This window comes from Somniosus microcephalus, chromosome 9 (genome assembly GCF_052327205.1).
Source record: "Somniosus microcephalus isolate GS21.2 chromosome 9, FLI_Smic_1.0, whole genome shotgun sequence".
NCBI lineage: Eukaryota > Metazoa > Chordata > Chondrichthyes > Squaliformes > Somniosidae > Somniosus > Somniosus microcephalus.
Genome location: NC_140995.1, coordinates 217,754,770 through 217,772,793, shown reverse-complemented (window position 1 = coordinate 217,772,793; position 18,024 = coordinate 217,754,770). Strand labels below are relative to the sequence as shown.

Sequence of the window (18,024 nt, the reverse complement as noted above, 5' to 3'; positions counted from 1 at the left end):
CCTAATCCCACTTGCCAGCTCTTGGTCCGTAGCCCTGCAGGTTAGAGCATCCCAAGTGTACATCCAAGTACTTTTTAAATGTGGTTAGGATTCCTGCCTCTACCACCCTTTCAGGCAGTGAGTTCCAGACCCCCACAACCCTCTGGGTGAAGAAATTTCCCCTCAAATCCCCACTAAACCTTCCACCAATTACTTTAAATCTGTACCCCTTGGTTTTTGACCCCTCTGCTAAGGGAAATAGGTCATTTCTATCCACTTTATCTATGCCCCTCATAATTTTATACACCTCAATAAGCTCTCCCCTCAGCCTCCTCTGTTCCAAGGAAAACAGACCCAGCCTATCCAGTCTTTCCTCATAACTAAGACTCTCTACTCCTGGCAACATCCTTGTAAATCTCCTCTGTACCCTCTCTAGTGCAATCACATCTTTCCTGTAATGTGGTGACCAGAACTGCACGCAGTACTCTAGCTGAGGCCTAACTAGTGTTTTATACAGTTGAAGCATAACCCCCTGAGCACATTTTCAGATTGCCCATTGGCCAACCCAACATCAACAGTCACAGTTCTTGCTGTGATTGGACATTATTCTGTTGAGCCAGTTGGAAATTCATAGTCAATAGAACTGTTCGGAATCATGTCATGGGCTATCAGGATTGGATGCACTATTTTAATATGTAAAGCTCCTCACAGTAAATAAAGTTTGAAAACTTCCTTCACTCCCCCACCGACAGCTTTTCACTGGTTGATCTCCTTTCTGGAATACATTTAAATTTGTTTTTGTGTCGTCATTTTACACAGGAACATGTGTCCTTGCTTTATAAATCTGCGAGAAAACTCTCCTGAGTTAGGTGAAATTATGAGAATTAACAGAGACTATCAGGTATGCGCACACTATTGCTGATGTTTAAACTAATAGAGCAAGTTCCTCCCTATTTAATCACTGTTTTAATCAAACTTTGCTGGTTCGCAAGGTGAATATTAATACATTTACTGCTATACAATTCCTTGCTCTTTGATTTTTGAAATGAAAGCCCTTTAATATCGTCATTACTTTATGATTTTATCATGAGCCCCCTTGCTTCCCCCAATTTTAGAATCCCCATGCTGCACACTATTCCTTCACCATAAGAAGTACAAACTATCTGTTCCCACACATCTGCTAATGTTAGCTGGAAGCACATCACTCCCTGTTTCTGGCCAGGGAACTGTGCTTACAATAGAACATCTAAAGAGGGAGACGGGGAAAAATCATTTACTTAAGTTTTACAAGTTAAAAAGAGTGACTAGTGGCTCAGTGGATTCAACCACCATCCTTTCACCCCTGGGGACTGAAGAGGTGATATCTGGATTGAGTTTGGGACCATTTGATGTAGTATCTTCTCAATCATATTTATACCAGTGATAACAGAAGCGCAGCGCTACGTGTTATTTGTTTCTTTGCTAAATAATGTAAACTACCATTTGTTTTCTTTATTCAGACCAAATTGACTACATTGATTTACAGTGGAAAATATGACACAAGTGAGGACTTCACTGTTGTATTGCAACCCTATTTTTCAAACACAATCCTTCCACTGAATAGTGTAAGTTTAATTTTAATGGCCTCAATTTGGTATCCAGGCCTGGAGGTATGAATTTTATCTGTAGTCATACATCTTGGGTGCAGGTTTTACATTATGGCCAACTTCACTGTATAAATCATTCCTACATTACAACAGCAGCTATACTTCAAAAGTACTTCACTGGCGGTAAATCGCTTTGTGACAGCTCGAGGTCATGAAAGGTGCTATATAAATGCAAGTCTTTTCTTTTTATTGCATATCCAACTGCAAGCATCATCCCCAACCCACTACATAAAGAACTGGAACAGTTCCAGGGTTTCACTATGTATGACAATAATTATTTAATATGATGCTTCTTCACACTGTGCAAGAGTGTTGGTGCAAACTTGGACATGGAAGAGAGCAGCTTCTTTTTCCAGTCATTTCTCCTCCTACTGCCTGGAGGCAGCACATCGATAGATGTGCGTTTCTCAACAGTTTTCTAATGGATCAGTTCAAGGTTGCCTGATGATGTTCAGGAGGTCAATAGATGGGGAATGGGGTCCTGAAAATCTGCAGCCCTCTCCACCATACACTCGCCATAACTTCTGCAGGAGTCAGCCAGAAGGGCCGGAATTTAGGCTAGGACCTGGATACACCCGATCCTGTTCTTGCAGGCAATTCCTGCTTGGCCTGAGGCTGGGGCTCCAAATATTTTAAATGATCTTACCCCTGATAAATGAGAGGACATCAGCCGGTGCTTCTGGTGAAGGAGCGGAAGAGAGCGGTACAGACATGGATCTTTTTTAAGCAACTATCTAGTTCCCTATTATGCTTATGAACTCTGCTTCCCATGTGAACGAAGACCAAAAATAAGCCTGCGCGCTTTTTGATGTCCGACATACTGGCACGAGCAAGGCAATATACTATTCTGGACTACAATCACATACTATCTATATCCCAATCATTAAGTCTCCGACTACTAGCATTTGTTTCTGCCCATTGTGACCTTATTGTTTGTGAGCTTCATGGTTGCCTGTGGAGATAAAAATCACATCACATAAACCCCTATAAGTTATTTATACCATGGACTGTGTGGCTAAGCCCATGAGGTGCAGCACATATTTTCAATCGAGTAAAAAGTGACTTTGTTTTTAATAATATAATTTATTAGGCTTTTTTTCCCCCCAGATCGGCCAGCCAGACCTGAGCTTCTTTTCAGTAGATTGCTTCCACTTAAGTGAACGCGGGCACGCCGAGATGGCCATTGGCTTATGGAACAACATGGTATTGCTTCCTCCTTACCTATAACATACTGGCACTTAACAGAGTAGCTCACTAAGCCGTTTTCTCCAATGGCTGTGAATTAGATTCCATAGCAGGGGGGCTCGGATTCAGTAGTTCAAAACCACTGTCCAAATTTCACCTCCCTTGGCCAGCTACTGCTGATCGAGATAATGGCAATGGGAATTAAGGCCTACTGTTTTCTCCGGCAGTGCATCAAAAAACAGTTTTAGTTTTTGTTCCCTTTAGGGTAGGGTATGGGCCAAATAGCCACAATTCTCTTGTGGCAGGTGGTCAAAATAGCTGCCACAGCACATCAAAGCTCTTTGGCATACATTTCTAGAGGGATAGAATTGAAAAGCAGGGAAGTTGTGTTAAACTTGTATGCAACCTAGGTTAGACCACACTTGGAGTACTGTGAACAGTTCTGGACTCCATATTATAAAAAGGATATAGAGGCACTGGAGAAAGTGCAAAACAGATTTACTAGAATGATACCAGAACTGAGAGGTTATACCTATCAGGAAAGATTGAACAGGCTGGGGCTCTTTTCTCTAGAAAAGAGAAGTCTGAGGGGTGACCTGATAGAGGTCTTTAAGATTATGAAAGGGTTCGATAGGGTAGACGTAGAGATGTTTCCACTTGTGGGCGAGACCAGAACTAGGAGTCATAAATATCAGATAGTCACTAATAAATCCAATAGGGAATTCAGGAGAAACTTCTTTACCCAGAGAGTAGTTAGAATATGGAACTCGCTACCACAGGAAGTAGTTGAGGCGAATACCATAGATGCATTCAAGGGGAAGCTAGATAAACACGTGAGGAAGAAAGGAATAGAAGGATATGTTGATGGGCTTAGACGAAGAGGGGTGGGAGGAGGCTCGTGTGGAGGATAAGCACCAACATGGACCAGTTGGGCCGAATGACCTGTTTCTGTGCTGTAAATACTTTGTACCTTTGTAATTTTGATATTTCTATTCAGGCATAGCATGGCCAATGGAAAAGTGCAGATTTTGTGTGGTAGGAGTATTTCCATCAGTTACACTAGCTTTTGGTCTACCCTAGGAAATATGCCAATTGTGACCATCCATAATACACTGAGAGAGCTATCTAGTGCTCTTATAAGTATACATTGTATTATTCTGTAATTAAAATGCCTCTGGACAGCGCAAGCCATTCTTATTGTACGTTTGATTTTGCCTCCTCACCTCTTTCTTCAATGGCTTTTGTATCTATGTGGCATTTAATGCACAAAGTACGGGTGAAACATGGCAGTTGGGGTTTCATTTCCTTGGGTAGCACTTGCTTAACCCATTTGTGTAAAATTCATTTTGTGCTGTGGTAATGCAGACATTAACCTGTATTTTTAAATAATTTAACAAATCCCTTAAAATATCACACAAACAGATTAAGCAGAGCAACTTAAACCCCTTAACTGAATGTCGCTTCCTAACTTTGTGTCACAAATAGTTAGATCGAGTTACATAGAATGTACAGCACAGAAACAGGCCATTTGGCCCAAATGGTCTGTGCCAGCGTTTATGCTCCACACGAGCCTCTTCCCAGCCGTGATAGCTTTTTTCTTTGTGAAACTAGTCACTCATTTTTCAATCCTCCACACTGAAGATAACTTCCAGGTTTCTGGGTTGGTGAGAATCTGGACTTGGATTACCAGGTAATGGGTTCCAGGCTACTGGTTTGCAATTAATTATAGAATCATGCAGATTTCAGCATAGAAGGTGGCCATCGTCCCAATGAACCTTGGTCCAGAAGCGAATCCGAGAGACTGAGGAAGACATTGGACCAGTCCCATTTACCTGTACCCTTTAATTTTTTATTTCTTCAAGTATTTAACTAACTCCCTCTTAAATGTTGCCGTTTCAATAGCCACTGGTGCTAATACCTTCCATAAAGCTATGTGTGAAACCATTTTTTCCCTCCATATGCTTTGAGTACTAATGCTAACTTCATGTCCCCTTGTAAACCGAATCACTGATCAGAAATAATGGGGGCAATTTTAACCTAGCCCACCCATCGGGAAACTGGTTTTACCCCCCAGCCATTGAAGTCACTGGGCGGGGTTTTAAACCGGTGTTTCACCCGATCCTGTGGGTTTCCCGCCCGACCAGTTAAGCTAAAATTACCCCCAATCTTTCACCATTTGCCCCCTCATACAATTTTCAAAATTTTGGACACCCCTATTAGATCCCCTTTCACTCAGATGCTCCATTTACTTCCCAGCTACAACCTAGGAGGGTGCGTCCAGCTGGAGAAAGATACCGTTAGCTTGCCCCTGCCTGGACAGGCCAGCTATTTGGTCTCTGACTTGCTGGGCTGTGTGGACCTTCCCCACTATAAAGTTGCGAATCGCAAATTTTAAAGCAAATGAGTACATGTAAGCATGCAGTTATTTTCATGTCACTCTGATTTCTTCCCTGCAATATACAAAGCATCTAAGGTTACGTGTTATTCTGTGATCACATACTACCCGAGTACTAGGTGTAATCCCTTGAGTATTGAATTTTGAGAGGTGATTTAATTGGAGATGTTCAAAATGATAAAAGAATCCAATAGGGTAGGTAAACGCTGGTGGGGGAATCCACAACAAGAATTTAAAATTAGAGCTAGGCCATTCGGGAAACCTTTTATCACAAAGGCTGCCGCTATCCCAACTCGCACCAAGTCCCGTTCACGCCTCGCCGTTGTGCTCACTGGCCTACATTGGCTCCCAGACCAGCAGTGCCTTGAATTTAAAATTCTCACCCTTGCTTTTAAATCCCTCCATGGCCTCGCCCCGCCCTATCCCTATAACCTCCTCCAGCTGTACTACAACCCTCCGAGATCCCTGCGCTCCACCAATTCTGGCCTCTTGCGCATCCCTGATTATAATCGCTCCATCATTGGCAGCCGTGCCTTCAGCTGCCTAGGCCCTAAGCTCTGAAATTACCCCTTAAACCTCTCCGCCTCGCTCTCCTCCTTTAAGACGCTCCTTAAAATTGGAACTTAAGACTGAGATTGATAGATTTTTGGTATGTAAGGTTATCTAAGGATATGGAGCAAGGGCGGGTAAATGGAGTTGAGCTACAGATCAGCCATGATCTAATTGAATGACGGAACAGGCTTGAGGGGCTGAATGGTCTGCTCCTGTTCCTATGCACCTAGATAGTTATAGCCCCAATTCTCTGGCCCACAGCTCCAGTCAAACGTGGGTGCCTGCTCGCTTCATGGAATCACCCTGTTTAGACAGCACAGGCTGCTTTATGTTGACCTTGTTGTATTTCGGATTCTGGGTGGTGGTTGGGGGGTGGTGGTGGTGGGGGCGCAGTGCAGAGATTACAATCTCCCCTCTCCCAACCCTCCGTCACAGTATCCAACTGTTTCCTAAATGAGGCTATAATTTCAATTTGCCTCCCTTCAGTTATTTGTTCAAATGCCACTAATAGAGCTCCCAGGCTGCTACTGTTGTCAAAATCTCACAACTTTCAGGAACTGGGCCAGCGCTGGTTGTATTGGAAAAATAATTTCAAAATTAATCATTATTTAACTGACAATACAAATGGACCCATCTCTCAATGCTTTTTTCAAACCTATGTGCCTGTCTCTCTTTCCATTCTCAGTCAGACATGTGCAGTGATTTATATTTACTTAGTGTGCTTTTTTCCATTTACCGTCCTGCAGCTGGAGCCAATTGGATACAAGCAAAATTACAACAATTTCACCTATGACCGAACCAAGCTGAAGTGTCCTAGCTCTGTAAGTAAAGGGGCTTTATAAACTGGCTTATAAACTTTATTGACAACCACTCAAGTTCACACGTGTAGTATCGGTTCACAACTACTTCTAGTTCACACATAGGGCAGGATTTTCATTCAGGAGTCGGGTTGGAGGCGGGACTACAACTTTCGGGGTTGTAGTCCCGCCTCCATCGAGATGCGGCCAATCCACGCAATTTTAACTTGATTGACCTTGTTAAGCCCGCCCAGCGGGCTCAGCGGGCCAATTAAGGGCCACCCGGCAACAGGTGACGTTACAGACTGAAATTTCATCTGTCAAGAGGTTTTGACAGATGAAATATCAGCGTTTCACAGCTGTTTGAAGCTGTCAAACACTGACAGTCTTACTTCTAACCTGAGTCCTTCTCCACAGACTCAGTTAGAAATCTCTCCTGCACAGAAAGCTGCAGGCTGTCACTTTTGACAGTTCGCAGCCATTCTGCTTTCTGTGCCGGTGAGATGAGGAACTCGAGACCTAATGGAAGGAAGGCTGAAAAGGTAAGTAAAGGTATGTAAAACTTATTTAATCACTTTAGACACACCAAACACACTTACCTTTGCACTCATGCACACATCACTCACCTGAACACTGACATCTCGACCCCTTCAACCTGACAGCCCGCCTCCTCTAACTTGCCGTGGTTTGGAGCCGTCGGGAATCCCACACTTCAACCTTAAAAATAGGGATTAGGCTAAAAACTGCCTGTTAACTACCTGTTAACAGGCAGTGAATTGGCACTAATCCCTTCCCGCCTCAGGTAGGCGGGTCCCAGTGCGGGGTGGGTACCCGCCTCCTTTGAAACTGGCATGGAGGCGGGTTTGGGTGCGGGATGGGGTCGGGACCCCTGATTTCGGGATTTTAACCCCCCGCACGCCTCCAATCCCGACTCCACGGCCCAATGAAAATCCTGCCCATAGTGTGCAACAGAACAGTGGCAAATGGAATTCAATCCGGAGAAGCGTGAGGTAATACATTTGGGGAGGGCTAACAAGGAAAGGGAATACACATTAAATGGTAGGACACTGAGTAGTGTAGAGGAACAAAGGGGCCTTGGAGTGCATGTCCACAGATCCCTGAAGGTAGCAGGCCAGGTAGATAAGATGGTTAAGAAGGCATACGGAATGCTTACCTTTATTAGCCGTGGCATAGAATACAAGAGCAGGGGGGTTATGCTTCAACTGTATAAAACACTAGGTAGGCCTCAGCTAGAGTACTGCGTGCAGTTCTGGTCACCACATTACAGGAAAGATGTGATTGCACTAGAGAGGGTACAGAGGAGATTTACAAGGATGTTGCCGGGAGTAGAGAATTTTAGCTATAAGGAAAGACTGGATAGGCTGGGTCTGTTTTCCTTGGAACAGAGGAGGCTGAGGGGAGACCTTATTGAGGTGTATAAAATTATGAGGGGCAGAGATAAAGTGGATAGAAAGGACCTATTTCCCTTAGCAGAGGGGTCAAAAACCAGGGCGCACAGATTTAAAGTAATTGGGGGAAGGTTTAGAGGGGATTTGAGGGGAGATTTCTTCATCCAGAGGGTTTGGAACTCACTGCCTGAAAGGGTGGTAGAGGCAGGAACCCTAACCACATTTAAAAAGTACTTGGATGTGCACTTGGGATGCTCTAACCTGCAGGGCTACGGACCAAGAGCTGGGAAGTGGGATTAGGCTGGACACAATGGGCCAAAATGGCCTCCTTCCGTGCTGTAACTTTCTATGATAACTCACCATCAAATGCATTGCCATTATTCTATTGATTAAGACATGAGCACACACCATAGCCCATTGAACTGGGTTCTCTCAGCTGCTGGTGTAGAGTTTCAGCAACAACAACTGGCTTCTCTGCAGCTCAATTAAGGTAGGTCTGAAGCCCAGATATACGAGCACCTGATTACATACCCAGCAGGCAGCTAATGCTTCCCTTAGCTGCCATTTTGAGTGTCAGGATTTCCTCTTCAGCCACACAATGGACATTTGCCTTCAATGTGGTCTCCCCCCTACACCTTAGGAACAGAACATGTTAAAAGGTTGTAACACATATCAGGGTTCAGATAACTTTCAGAGGCCTTTTGTGCTTCACTCCCATGCTTTAGGCTGTCATCTGAACCCCAAGAACAAGTTACAGCTCTTTGATTTATTGAAGTTATTTCTAACTGTTCAGTCAAACCAAATCACTTCAGTATGAAGAGTGTGGTACAATAGATAGTCGTTACAGCATGGAAATGGGCCATTCGGCCCAACCAGTCCATGTTGGTGTTTACCCTCCACCTGAACAAATAGTCCTCATCACATTCACCCACCCTGTCCCCATATCCCGTCACCCCTTTTCTTTCATCCATCTATCCAATCTAATCTTGAATGTTGACATAATTTCTGCCTCAACCACTGTCCCTGGAAGTGCATTTCTCAGCCTCTCAACTCGCTGTGTGAAGAAGTTTCTCCTGCCTTCTGTTCTAAACCTCTCACACTTAATCTTGTATCCATGGCACCCCTCCCCCACCCCCCCAACTACTGGAAGCAGTTTGCTTCTAGCTACTCTGTCTTACCTTTTCATAATTTTAAACACTTCTTTCTCATTGCCACATAATCTGCACTGTTCTAATGCAAAAAGCCCTATTTAAGAGCATAACATTGATTTTATTCAAAAACATCTTAGAACATTTTAGTGAGTATATTTTTCTCTGTAAAATGGGTGAGTACTTTGGGGGAAAAAACTTCCATTCATAAAGTGGGTGAGTACTATCAATCATTCATTTTAATTATTTATTACAAAATGTTTGAACTGTACTAAAGGGTAAATGATGGATATCTAAATTATGATTCTACTACAAGTAATTGTAATGCAAAGCAGGTATATTAAGTACGTATGCAACCTCCCTATACAGACAGACCAAGATATAAAGTATTGTTTTAATTTCACACCGAGACTGCGTGCTCCAGCTCTCTGTCTGGCACTCGCCATCATCAGGTTATGGATTGTATAATATCGCAACCGTATATAGCAATAGCTCCATTACAAAAATAAATGTAATGTAATAGAGTTATCCAAATCACTTTTATTTGCTCTTTATATTCCCTCTAGGACGCACCTTATTTGTTCACACGTAGAAACAGTGCAGTACAACCAGAAGGCACGTCCAGAAATCCTACACCAACTACAGTGCCCACTACAGCTCAGGCAGTGCCCACTACAGCTCAGGCAGTGCCCACTACAGCTCAGGCAGTGCCCACTACAGTTCAGGCAGTGCCCATGGCCGAGCAAAGAGTTTGGGCCGCTGTTCTAATAGCCGTGGCTGGAATGATCATAGGGGCAGTGCTGGTCCTGACTGTTGCAAAGCTGAGATCCCGGAAATACAGAAAGCAGCATGAGAAAGCAATTGAATTAAATGGAAGTAAACTATAAAATATGGACACGTTATTAAGTGAAACATTAAAAAAAAACTGTTTAGTTGGCTTTTTACTGGAAAAAATACATCGCGGCATAGTAACAGTTGAGGCAGCAGAAGGCTTTTCGGTCCATCTCGCCCACCCATCCACAGTACAGGAAACTCTTTTTTAACTGGCACCGACGGGACCGGCGTGGTGCCGGTTGATCAAAAAGTCCGGATTATAGAGAGAGGTATACTTACTAAGGTACGAGAACCTCATACACGGCCACAGATCCAGGCGTCCCTGTTGCATGGCAACAGGTGCAGGAACCCCAGTTACACGGCCACAGATCCAGGAACCCCGGTTACACGGCCACTAATATGAAGTAAAACTTACTTGAACCTACTCCTGAATTTTGCCGGTTAAGAGAGATTTCCGGTTATTTAGGTGCCGGTAAAAAGAGAGTTTCCTGTATTCCCTTGGGCCATTTCTAATAACCCTGGTTCCCATTTGTTGAGAAGAACCTGTCTAGTTCCTTCTTGAAACCCATTATGTTTTCTTGTCCCATCACCCACCTGTTCCACATACTTACCACCCTTTGAGTAAAATAGCTCCTCCTGCATTTCCTATTTTCCTTTTATTGTCCTTAATTTGTAAATATGACCCCTTGTGCTTAAACTCAACGCACAGCAGAAAAGCTTACTTGGATCCAATTTTTCCAAACCTTTCATAATTTAAAACACTTCTATCATATCCCTTCTGTTTTCTCTTTTTTCATGAGAGAAAAGACCCAGGGTAGTCGACCTCTGCTCATAGGTTGTTCTCTTACATTCTGGGATTAACCGTATAGCTCTTCTCTGTACCCTTTCCAATAACTCAACATCCTTTTTGAAAAAGACCAAAACTGCTCCCAACACTTCAAATGTGGTCCCACCAGGACCAAATACAGTTTTAAAATGACCTCTCTGGATTTGCATGTTCTGCCCCTTGCAATGCATTCCAACATTCTGTTTACTTTTTTAACAGCCTGGAAGCCTCGTGCTGATGGTTTTAGTGACGTGATAACTAACACCCCAAAAACTCTCTCCTGCTCCAATACCTCCAGTGCATTCCCATTTTGCTCATAATCCACATCAACCTTCCCTCTGCCGAATCTCATAACCTTACACCTCCCTGTATTTTCTCTGCCCGCTGGTCGAGCTTGTCTCATAATTTGGTCTGTTCTGGGGAAGAGTCTTATCAACCCTTTTTCAGGAGCGAATCAAAGACTATTTTGGTCAATTTTAAGTTATTTTCCTCCCTTCCTTCCACATCCGTTTTGCACGCCTGTGTGGGAGGAGATTTTCATTTCCTTACATAAGAACATATAAGAAATAGGAGCAGGAGTAGGCCATTCAGCCCTTCGAGCCTGCTCCACCATTCAATGAGATCATGGCTAATCTTCTGCCTCAACTCCATTCACCGACCCTATCGCCATATCTCTTGATGCCCTTACTGGTCAGAAATCTTCGACTTCTGTTTTGAATAAACCCAATGACTGAGCCTCGACAGCCCGCTGGGATAGAAAATTCCAAAGATTCACCACCCTCTGTGTGAAGAAATTTCTTCTCATCTCAGTCCTGAATGGCCTACCCTTTATCCTGAGGCTGTGGCCCCTGGTTCTAGACTCCCCAGCCAAGGGAAACATTCTCCCAGCATCCATCCTATCAAGCCCTGTAATAATTACCGTCACATTTTCACCCGAAAAACAGGCAGAAAATGGTACGTGACTTGGTCCAGCTCACTTTGCGCCAGTTCACGCAGTCGACTGATTTTCCTGTGGGCGGGTGTTCCTGCCAGCCAGAGCTCCCACCTGAAACAGGAGAGAGCTGCCTTTGCATATCAAATAAAGCAGCATGGGAGGGTGTCAGGCCATTTTTTTGTCCTGCAGGGTTGTGATGCCAGGTTCCCAACATGCCCATGGAATCTTGATGAGAAGGAACATTCATTCATCCTCGTATCTTTCTCCAGTTAACAAGCCCTTGGCTCCACAGCACAGGGACCGTTACGTCAGAATGGAACGAGAATCGCTATGGAGTTATTAAGGAGTTAGAAAACATAGAAAAATAGGAGCAGGAGTAGGCCATTCGGCCCTTCGAGCCTGCTCCACCATTCAATATGATCATGGCTGATCCTCTATCTCAATACCATATTCCAGCTCTCTCCCCATACTCCTTGATGCCTTTTGTGTCTAGAAATCTATCTATCTCCTTCTTAAATATATGCAGCGACTTGGCCTCCACAGCCTACTGTGGTAGGGAATTCCACAGGTTCACCACCATCTGAGTGAAGAAATTTCTCCTCATCTCAGTCCGAAATGTCCTACCCCGTATCCTGAGCCTGTGACCCCTCGTTCTAGACCCCCCCAGCCAGGGGAAACATCCTCCCTGCATCCAGTCTGTCTAGCCCTGTCAGAATTTTATACGTTTCAATGAGATCCCCTCTCATTCTTCTAAACTCTAGTGAATACAGGCCTAGTCGACCCAATCTCTCCTCATACGACAGTCCTGCCATCCCAGGAATCAGTCTGGTGAACCTTTGCTGCACTCCCTCTATAGCAAGTATATCCTTTCTTAGGTAAGGAGACCAAAACTGCACACAGTACTCCAGGTGTGGTCTCACCAAGGCCCTGTATAACTGTGGTAAGACATCCTTGCTCCTGTACTCAAATCCTCTTGCAACGAAGGCCAACATACCATTTGCCTGCCTAACTGCTTCCTGCACCTGCATGTCTGCTTTCAGTGACTGGTATACAAGGACACCCAGGTCCCTTTGTACATCAACATTTCCCAATTTATCACCATTTAAGTAATACTCTGCCTTTCTGTTTTTCCTACCAAGTGGATAACTTCATAATTATCCACGTTACACTGCATCTGCCATGTATTTGCCCACTCACTCAACTTGTCTAAATAGCCTTGAAGCCTCTTTACATCCTCCTCACAACTCACAATCCCGCCTAGCTTTGTGTCATCAGCAATCTTGGAAATATTACATTTGGTTCCCTCATCCAAATCCTTGATATATATTGTGAATAGCTGGGACCCAAGCACTGATCCCTGCGGTACCCCACTAGTCACCACCTGCCACCCCAAAAAAGACCCATTTATTCCTACTCTCTGTTTCCTGTCTGTTAACCAATTTTCAATCCATACCAGTATATTACCCCAATCCAATATGCTTTAATTTTGCACACTAACCTCTTATGTGGGACTTTATCAAAGGCCTTCTGAAAATCCAAATACACCACATCCACTGGTTCTCCCTTATCTATTCTACCAGTTACATCCTCAGAAAACTCCAGTAGGTTTGTCAAACACGATTTCCCTTTCATAAATCCATGTTGACTTTGTCTAATCCCATTGATATTTTCCAAGTGTCCTGTTATCACATCCTTTATAATAGACTCTAGCATTTTCCCTACTACTGATGTAGTTCCCTGTTTTCTCTCTCCCTTTTTTAAATAGTGGGGTTACATTTGCCACCCTCCAATCTGCAGGAACCGTTCCATAACCTATAGAATTTTGGAAGATGACAACCAATGCATCCACTATTTCCATGGCTCCCTCTTTTAGTACTCTGGAATGCAGATTATCAGGCCCTGGGGATTTATCGGCTTTCAGTCCCATTAATTTCTCCAGCACTTTTTTTACAAATACTAATTTCCTTTAATTCCTTCTTCTCATTAGACCCTTGGTTCCCTAGCATTTCTGGGAAGTTATTTGTGTCCTCTTCCGTGAAGACAGAACCAAAGTATTTGTTTAATTGCTCTGCCATTTCCTTGTTCCCCATGATAACTTCTCCCATTTCTGACTGTAAGGGACCTACATTTGTCTTCACTAATCTTTTTCTTTTTACATACTTGCAGAAGCTTTTACAATCCGCTTTTTTGTTCCTTGCAAGTTTACTCTCATACTCTATTTTTCCCCTCTTAATCAATCTCTTGGTCCTTTTTTGCTGAACTCTAAACTGCTCCCAATCCTCAGGCTTGCTACTTTTTCTGGCAACTTTATATGACTCCTCTTTGGATCTAATACTATCCTTAATTTCTTTTGTTAGCCATGGTTGGGCCGCTTTTCCTTTTGTGTTTTTGTGCCATAGTTAATAGCCATAGTTTCAAAATTGCTAAATATACCTCCGATTTCTTGACGAGACTATCCAGGGACTGGCAGGTGCAGTCACATCTTATCTTTTACACATCACAAACTACATCATGCCGCCTCTTCCCATTTGGTTTCTTTATCAAGGAAGCAATTTTCTTCCAGATTTTGAAGGAAATAGCAAATAATAGACTTGAACTATGACTAAATGTTGGCCCTGAAAACTTATTGATCGATGACTTTCAGTTTCAACCTTCATTTGTTGGGCCTATCCTCCAATTCCTGGTACAGTGAACGTGGCCATCGGTTCAGTAAAGCTGCAGCCAATACTTGGAACCTAAGCAACACGACTTCATTCTTAGAGTTTGCTAAGTAAGCGAAATAAAATTATTTTACTTTTTATTTGATGAAAATAAATGGTACCATTCTCATTCTGTGCCTGAGTCGTGGGTCTTCAGTGGTTTAAAATTGTGTTTATTTACATCATTTTTTTCATCTTTGAAACAACTGTTGTTTCTATAACGTAACAATGGTGTGAAACTTCAATGGCCAGCAGGTGGTGCTATTTGGTAAGACATGGTGAATTCATCCTCAACTGAATGAAGCTGGTCAGAGAGAGTTTCAAAGCACACAGGCCGAAGAAGAGCAACACTCACAAAGAACAAACTCAAAATACTGCAGGTCAGGCAGCATCTGTGGAGAGAGCGAAACAGAGCTCCTTCTTCTTAGGCAGTCCCTCGGAACCGAGGATGACTTGCTTCCACATTAAAAATGAGTTCTCAGGTGACTGATGAGTCCAATACAGGACCTACAGTCTCTGTCACAGGTGGGGCAGACGGTGGTTGAAGGGGCGGGTGGGTGGGGTGCTTGGGTTGACGTGCGCGCCTTCCACTGTTTGCACTTGGCTTCCGCTTGCTCCCGGCAAAGAGACTCGAGGTGTTCAGCGCCTTCTCGGATGCTTCTCCTCCACTTTGTGCGGTCTTGGGCCAGGGATTCCCAGGTGTCGGTGGGGATGTTGAACTTTTTCAAGGAGGCTTTGAGGGTGTCCTTGAAGCATTTCCTCTGCCCACCTGGGGCTCTCTTGCCGTGCCGGAGCTCCGAGTAAAGCGCTTGTTTTGGGAGTCTCGTATCGGGCATGCGGACAATGTGACCCGTCCATCGGAGTTGATTGAGCGAGATCAAAGCTTTGATGCTGGGGATGTTGGCCTGAACAAGAACACTGACGTTGGTACGCCTATGCTGCCAATGGATTTGCAGGATCTTGCGGAGGCAGCGTTGGTGGTACCTCTCCAGTGCTTTGAGGTGCCTGCTGTCCATAGTCCATGTCTCTGAGGCGTACAGCAGGGTGGGTATCACTGCTGCTCTGTAGACCATGAGCTTAGTGCCGGGTTTGAGGTCCTGGTCTTCAAACACTCTCTTCCTCAGGTGACCGAAGGCTGCACTGGCACACTGAAGGCAGTGTTGGACTTCGTCGTCGACATCTACCCTTGTTGACAGTAGCCTCCCGAGGTATGGAAAGTGGTCCACGTTGTCCAAGGCCTTGTCGTGGATTTTGATAATCGGGGGGCTGTACTGTGTGGCAGGGGCAGGTTGGTAGAGGACCTTTGTCTTACGGATGTTTAGTGTAAGGCCCATGCTCTCGTATGCTTCAGTGAAGGTGTTGACGATGGTTTGGAATTCGATCTCCGAGTGAGCGCAGGCGCAAGCGTCATCTGCATACTGTAATTCGACGACAGAGGATGGGACGACCTTGGATCTGGACTGGAGGCGATGGAGGTTGTACAGTTTCCCGTTTGTTCTGTAGATTAGCTCCACTCCAGTGGGGACCTTACTGAGGGTGAGATGGAGCATTGCAGCAAGGAAGATCGAGAAGAGCGTTGGTGCGATGACACAGCCTTGCTTGACCCCGGTTCATACATGAATTGGGTCAGAGCTTACGTTTCAGGTCGATGACCTGTCATCTTCCAATGTTCTGACGAAAAGTCATCGACCTGAAATGTTGGCCTCGATATTTACCGAGGAGCGAGTTCGGAGCGGAGGCGAGGCATTATGGTCGGGAAACCCAGAAGTACAGCTTTCTCCGAACAGCGGGAGTTTTAACTTGTTTCTCCGGGCTTGCCGCCTGACAGCCAGCCTGATAGTAGGGCGGGAAATCCTGTGGCACAAGGCCGCATCCGCAGCGCAGGTAGGTCTAGTGGTGGTGGGGGGGCAGAGATCGTGGGGGGGATCGCAGGGGGCCGGAGATCGCAGGGGGATAGGGGGCCAATCGGGGTCAGACAGATTGTGGGGGGAGGGTTTTTTACAGCTAAGCTTGTTGGGCCTGGGGGAAACACTCCTGCTCTTCCTGTCAATAAAATGCTGGTTTATTGAGGATTTTACATCTTGACTTCAGAAAACTAGCACAATTTCAAGAACAATTTGCGCCCAGATTGCCAAAGTGGAAACTCTGCCCTACAGCAGTGAATTTAGAGCAGCAGGCAAATTCAGGGTTTAGATCATGTGCTCAAGGCTCTCGTGGTTTAGAAGCTCATTTGAACCATTTATCTTTCCTAGAGCCTCCCGCCTGAGAACTAAACCAAGGTCTTTGTCAATAATAGAAACATTAAGGCCTGGAAGTTGCGGTCTGGTTGACAGCGAACTGGCAGCATTCGCCTTCATTCCACCTTTTAATCTGACCGCAACGTTGGGATTTGGCCCCTGTGTAGGCGCGTGCGGAAATCCTGAAGTTGCGGTCTGTCAGTCACTGCTCTGACACAGGCTGCGCTGTGCCTCATCGGACCAGCCCCCCCCCCCCCCCCACCGCCCCGCCCCACCCCCCACCCCCTGGCCACCTCCAGTGCCAGCAATCGGGGTAATCACTCAAATCAGGGAAGCATGAAAACTTCGGCTCTTCCGCAATAATTACGCTGTTAAATTCCCCACTAAAAGTTAGACCCAAAGGGATTAGGTGTAACTGGGGTTTTAACATATTGATTGCTAAACAAAGGTTATGGCCCTGAAAAACTAATTTTGTACAGAGTCAAATTTATCCATTTTAATAAAGATTAAAATTTTTAAGAAACTTAAAAAAAAGTTATAATTTTTTTTAAAGTTTGTTCATCTTTATTTCAGGTTTTCCTTTTCCCCATGTGAGAGCACCAATCTCTGTTTTGCTCTTTCTAATGTTTTTAATACGTCAGGATTTTAAGAGCTTATTCGCTTCCTGGCAGTAAACGTGTAGACATGCTGCATCTTTTTCCCTCAACGGCAAACTACTCCAACCCTTATCTGCACACAGCAGCTCGAGCACTGAACTGCTGGAAGATCTGTATTTCAATCTGCAGCCTGATCACCAACCCAGCACCAAAGCCAACCTCAGCTCTAGAACAAAGCAGATCTGGCCTTGGCCTCATGAAAAGTTTGTATGCCGACCTGTAACCACCCCCCATCCCATCACCTCCAACCCCAACTTCAAATAGGTTAGCACTTGTGATGAACTCATGGAAAATCTACATACCAGTCACTCCTAACCTATCGTTAGGTATCAATGGATAAGGAGCTAAGGTGGGTAAATGGAGCTGAGGTACAGATCAGCCATGATCTAATGGAATGGCAGAGTACGCTCAAGAGGCTGAATGGCATACTCCTGTTCCTATGTTCCTATACCCTTTGCATACACAAACATCATATTGGTGGCACAGCATATGGTAGCTCACTCCTCACTGTCCCTGTATTCCCTTCCAACCAAAGCATAAGGCGGCAGCATATTTGGCAAATTCACTAAAGAAGTCTGCAACTCACTCTTACCCCATCCACTTCCAGTTAAACCAGGCTACGTGGAGCAGAAAGGCCTATAAAGGACAGAAATGAGGGGAGAAGCAGAGATTATTTGAACATTAATAATTAAAATGATCTACCATATAATTAGAGTCTGCAAAAAAT

At 44.5% G+C, this 18,024-nt stretch overlaps 1 protein-coding gene across 1 annotated transcript in view; it reads left to right on the top strand.

The window, feature by feature from the left end:
- plb1 (phospholipase B1) overlaps positions 1-14,537 on the top strand; it is a 207,006-nt gene extending 192,469 nt beyond the window's left edge. The window contains exons 53-57 of the mRNA XM_085997907.1: positions 799-880; positions 1,479-1,583; positions 2,733-2,828; positions 6,504-6,578; positions 9,678-14,537. Coding sequence (XP_085854033.1) covers positions 799-880; positions 1,479-1,583; positions 2,733-2,828; positions 6,504-6,578; positions 9,678-9,998 — 679 coding nt within the window. The 3' untranslated portion in view covers positions 9,999-14,537. The remainder of the gene's footprint in view (positions 1-798; positions 881-1,478; positions 1,584-2,732; positions 2,829-6,503; positions 6,579-9,677) is intronic.
- The last annotated feature ends 3,487 nt before the right edge of the window (positions 14,538-18,024 follow it).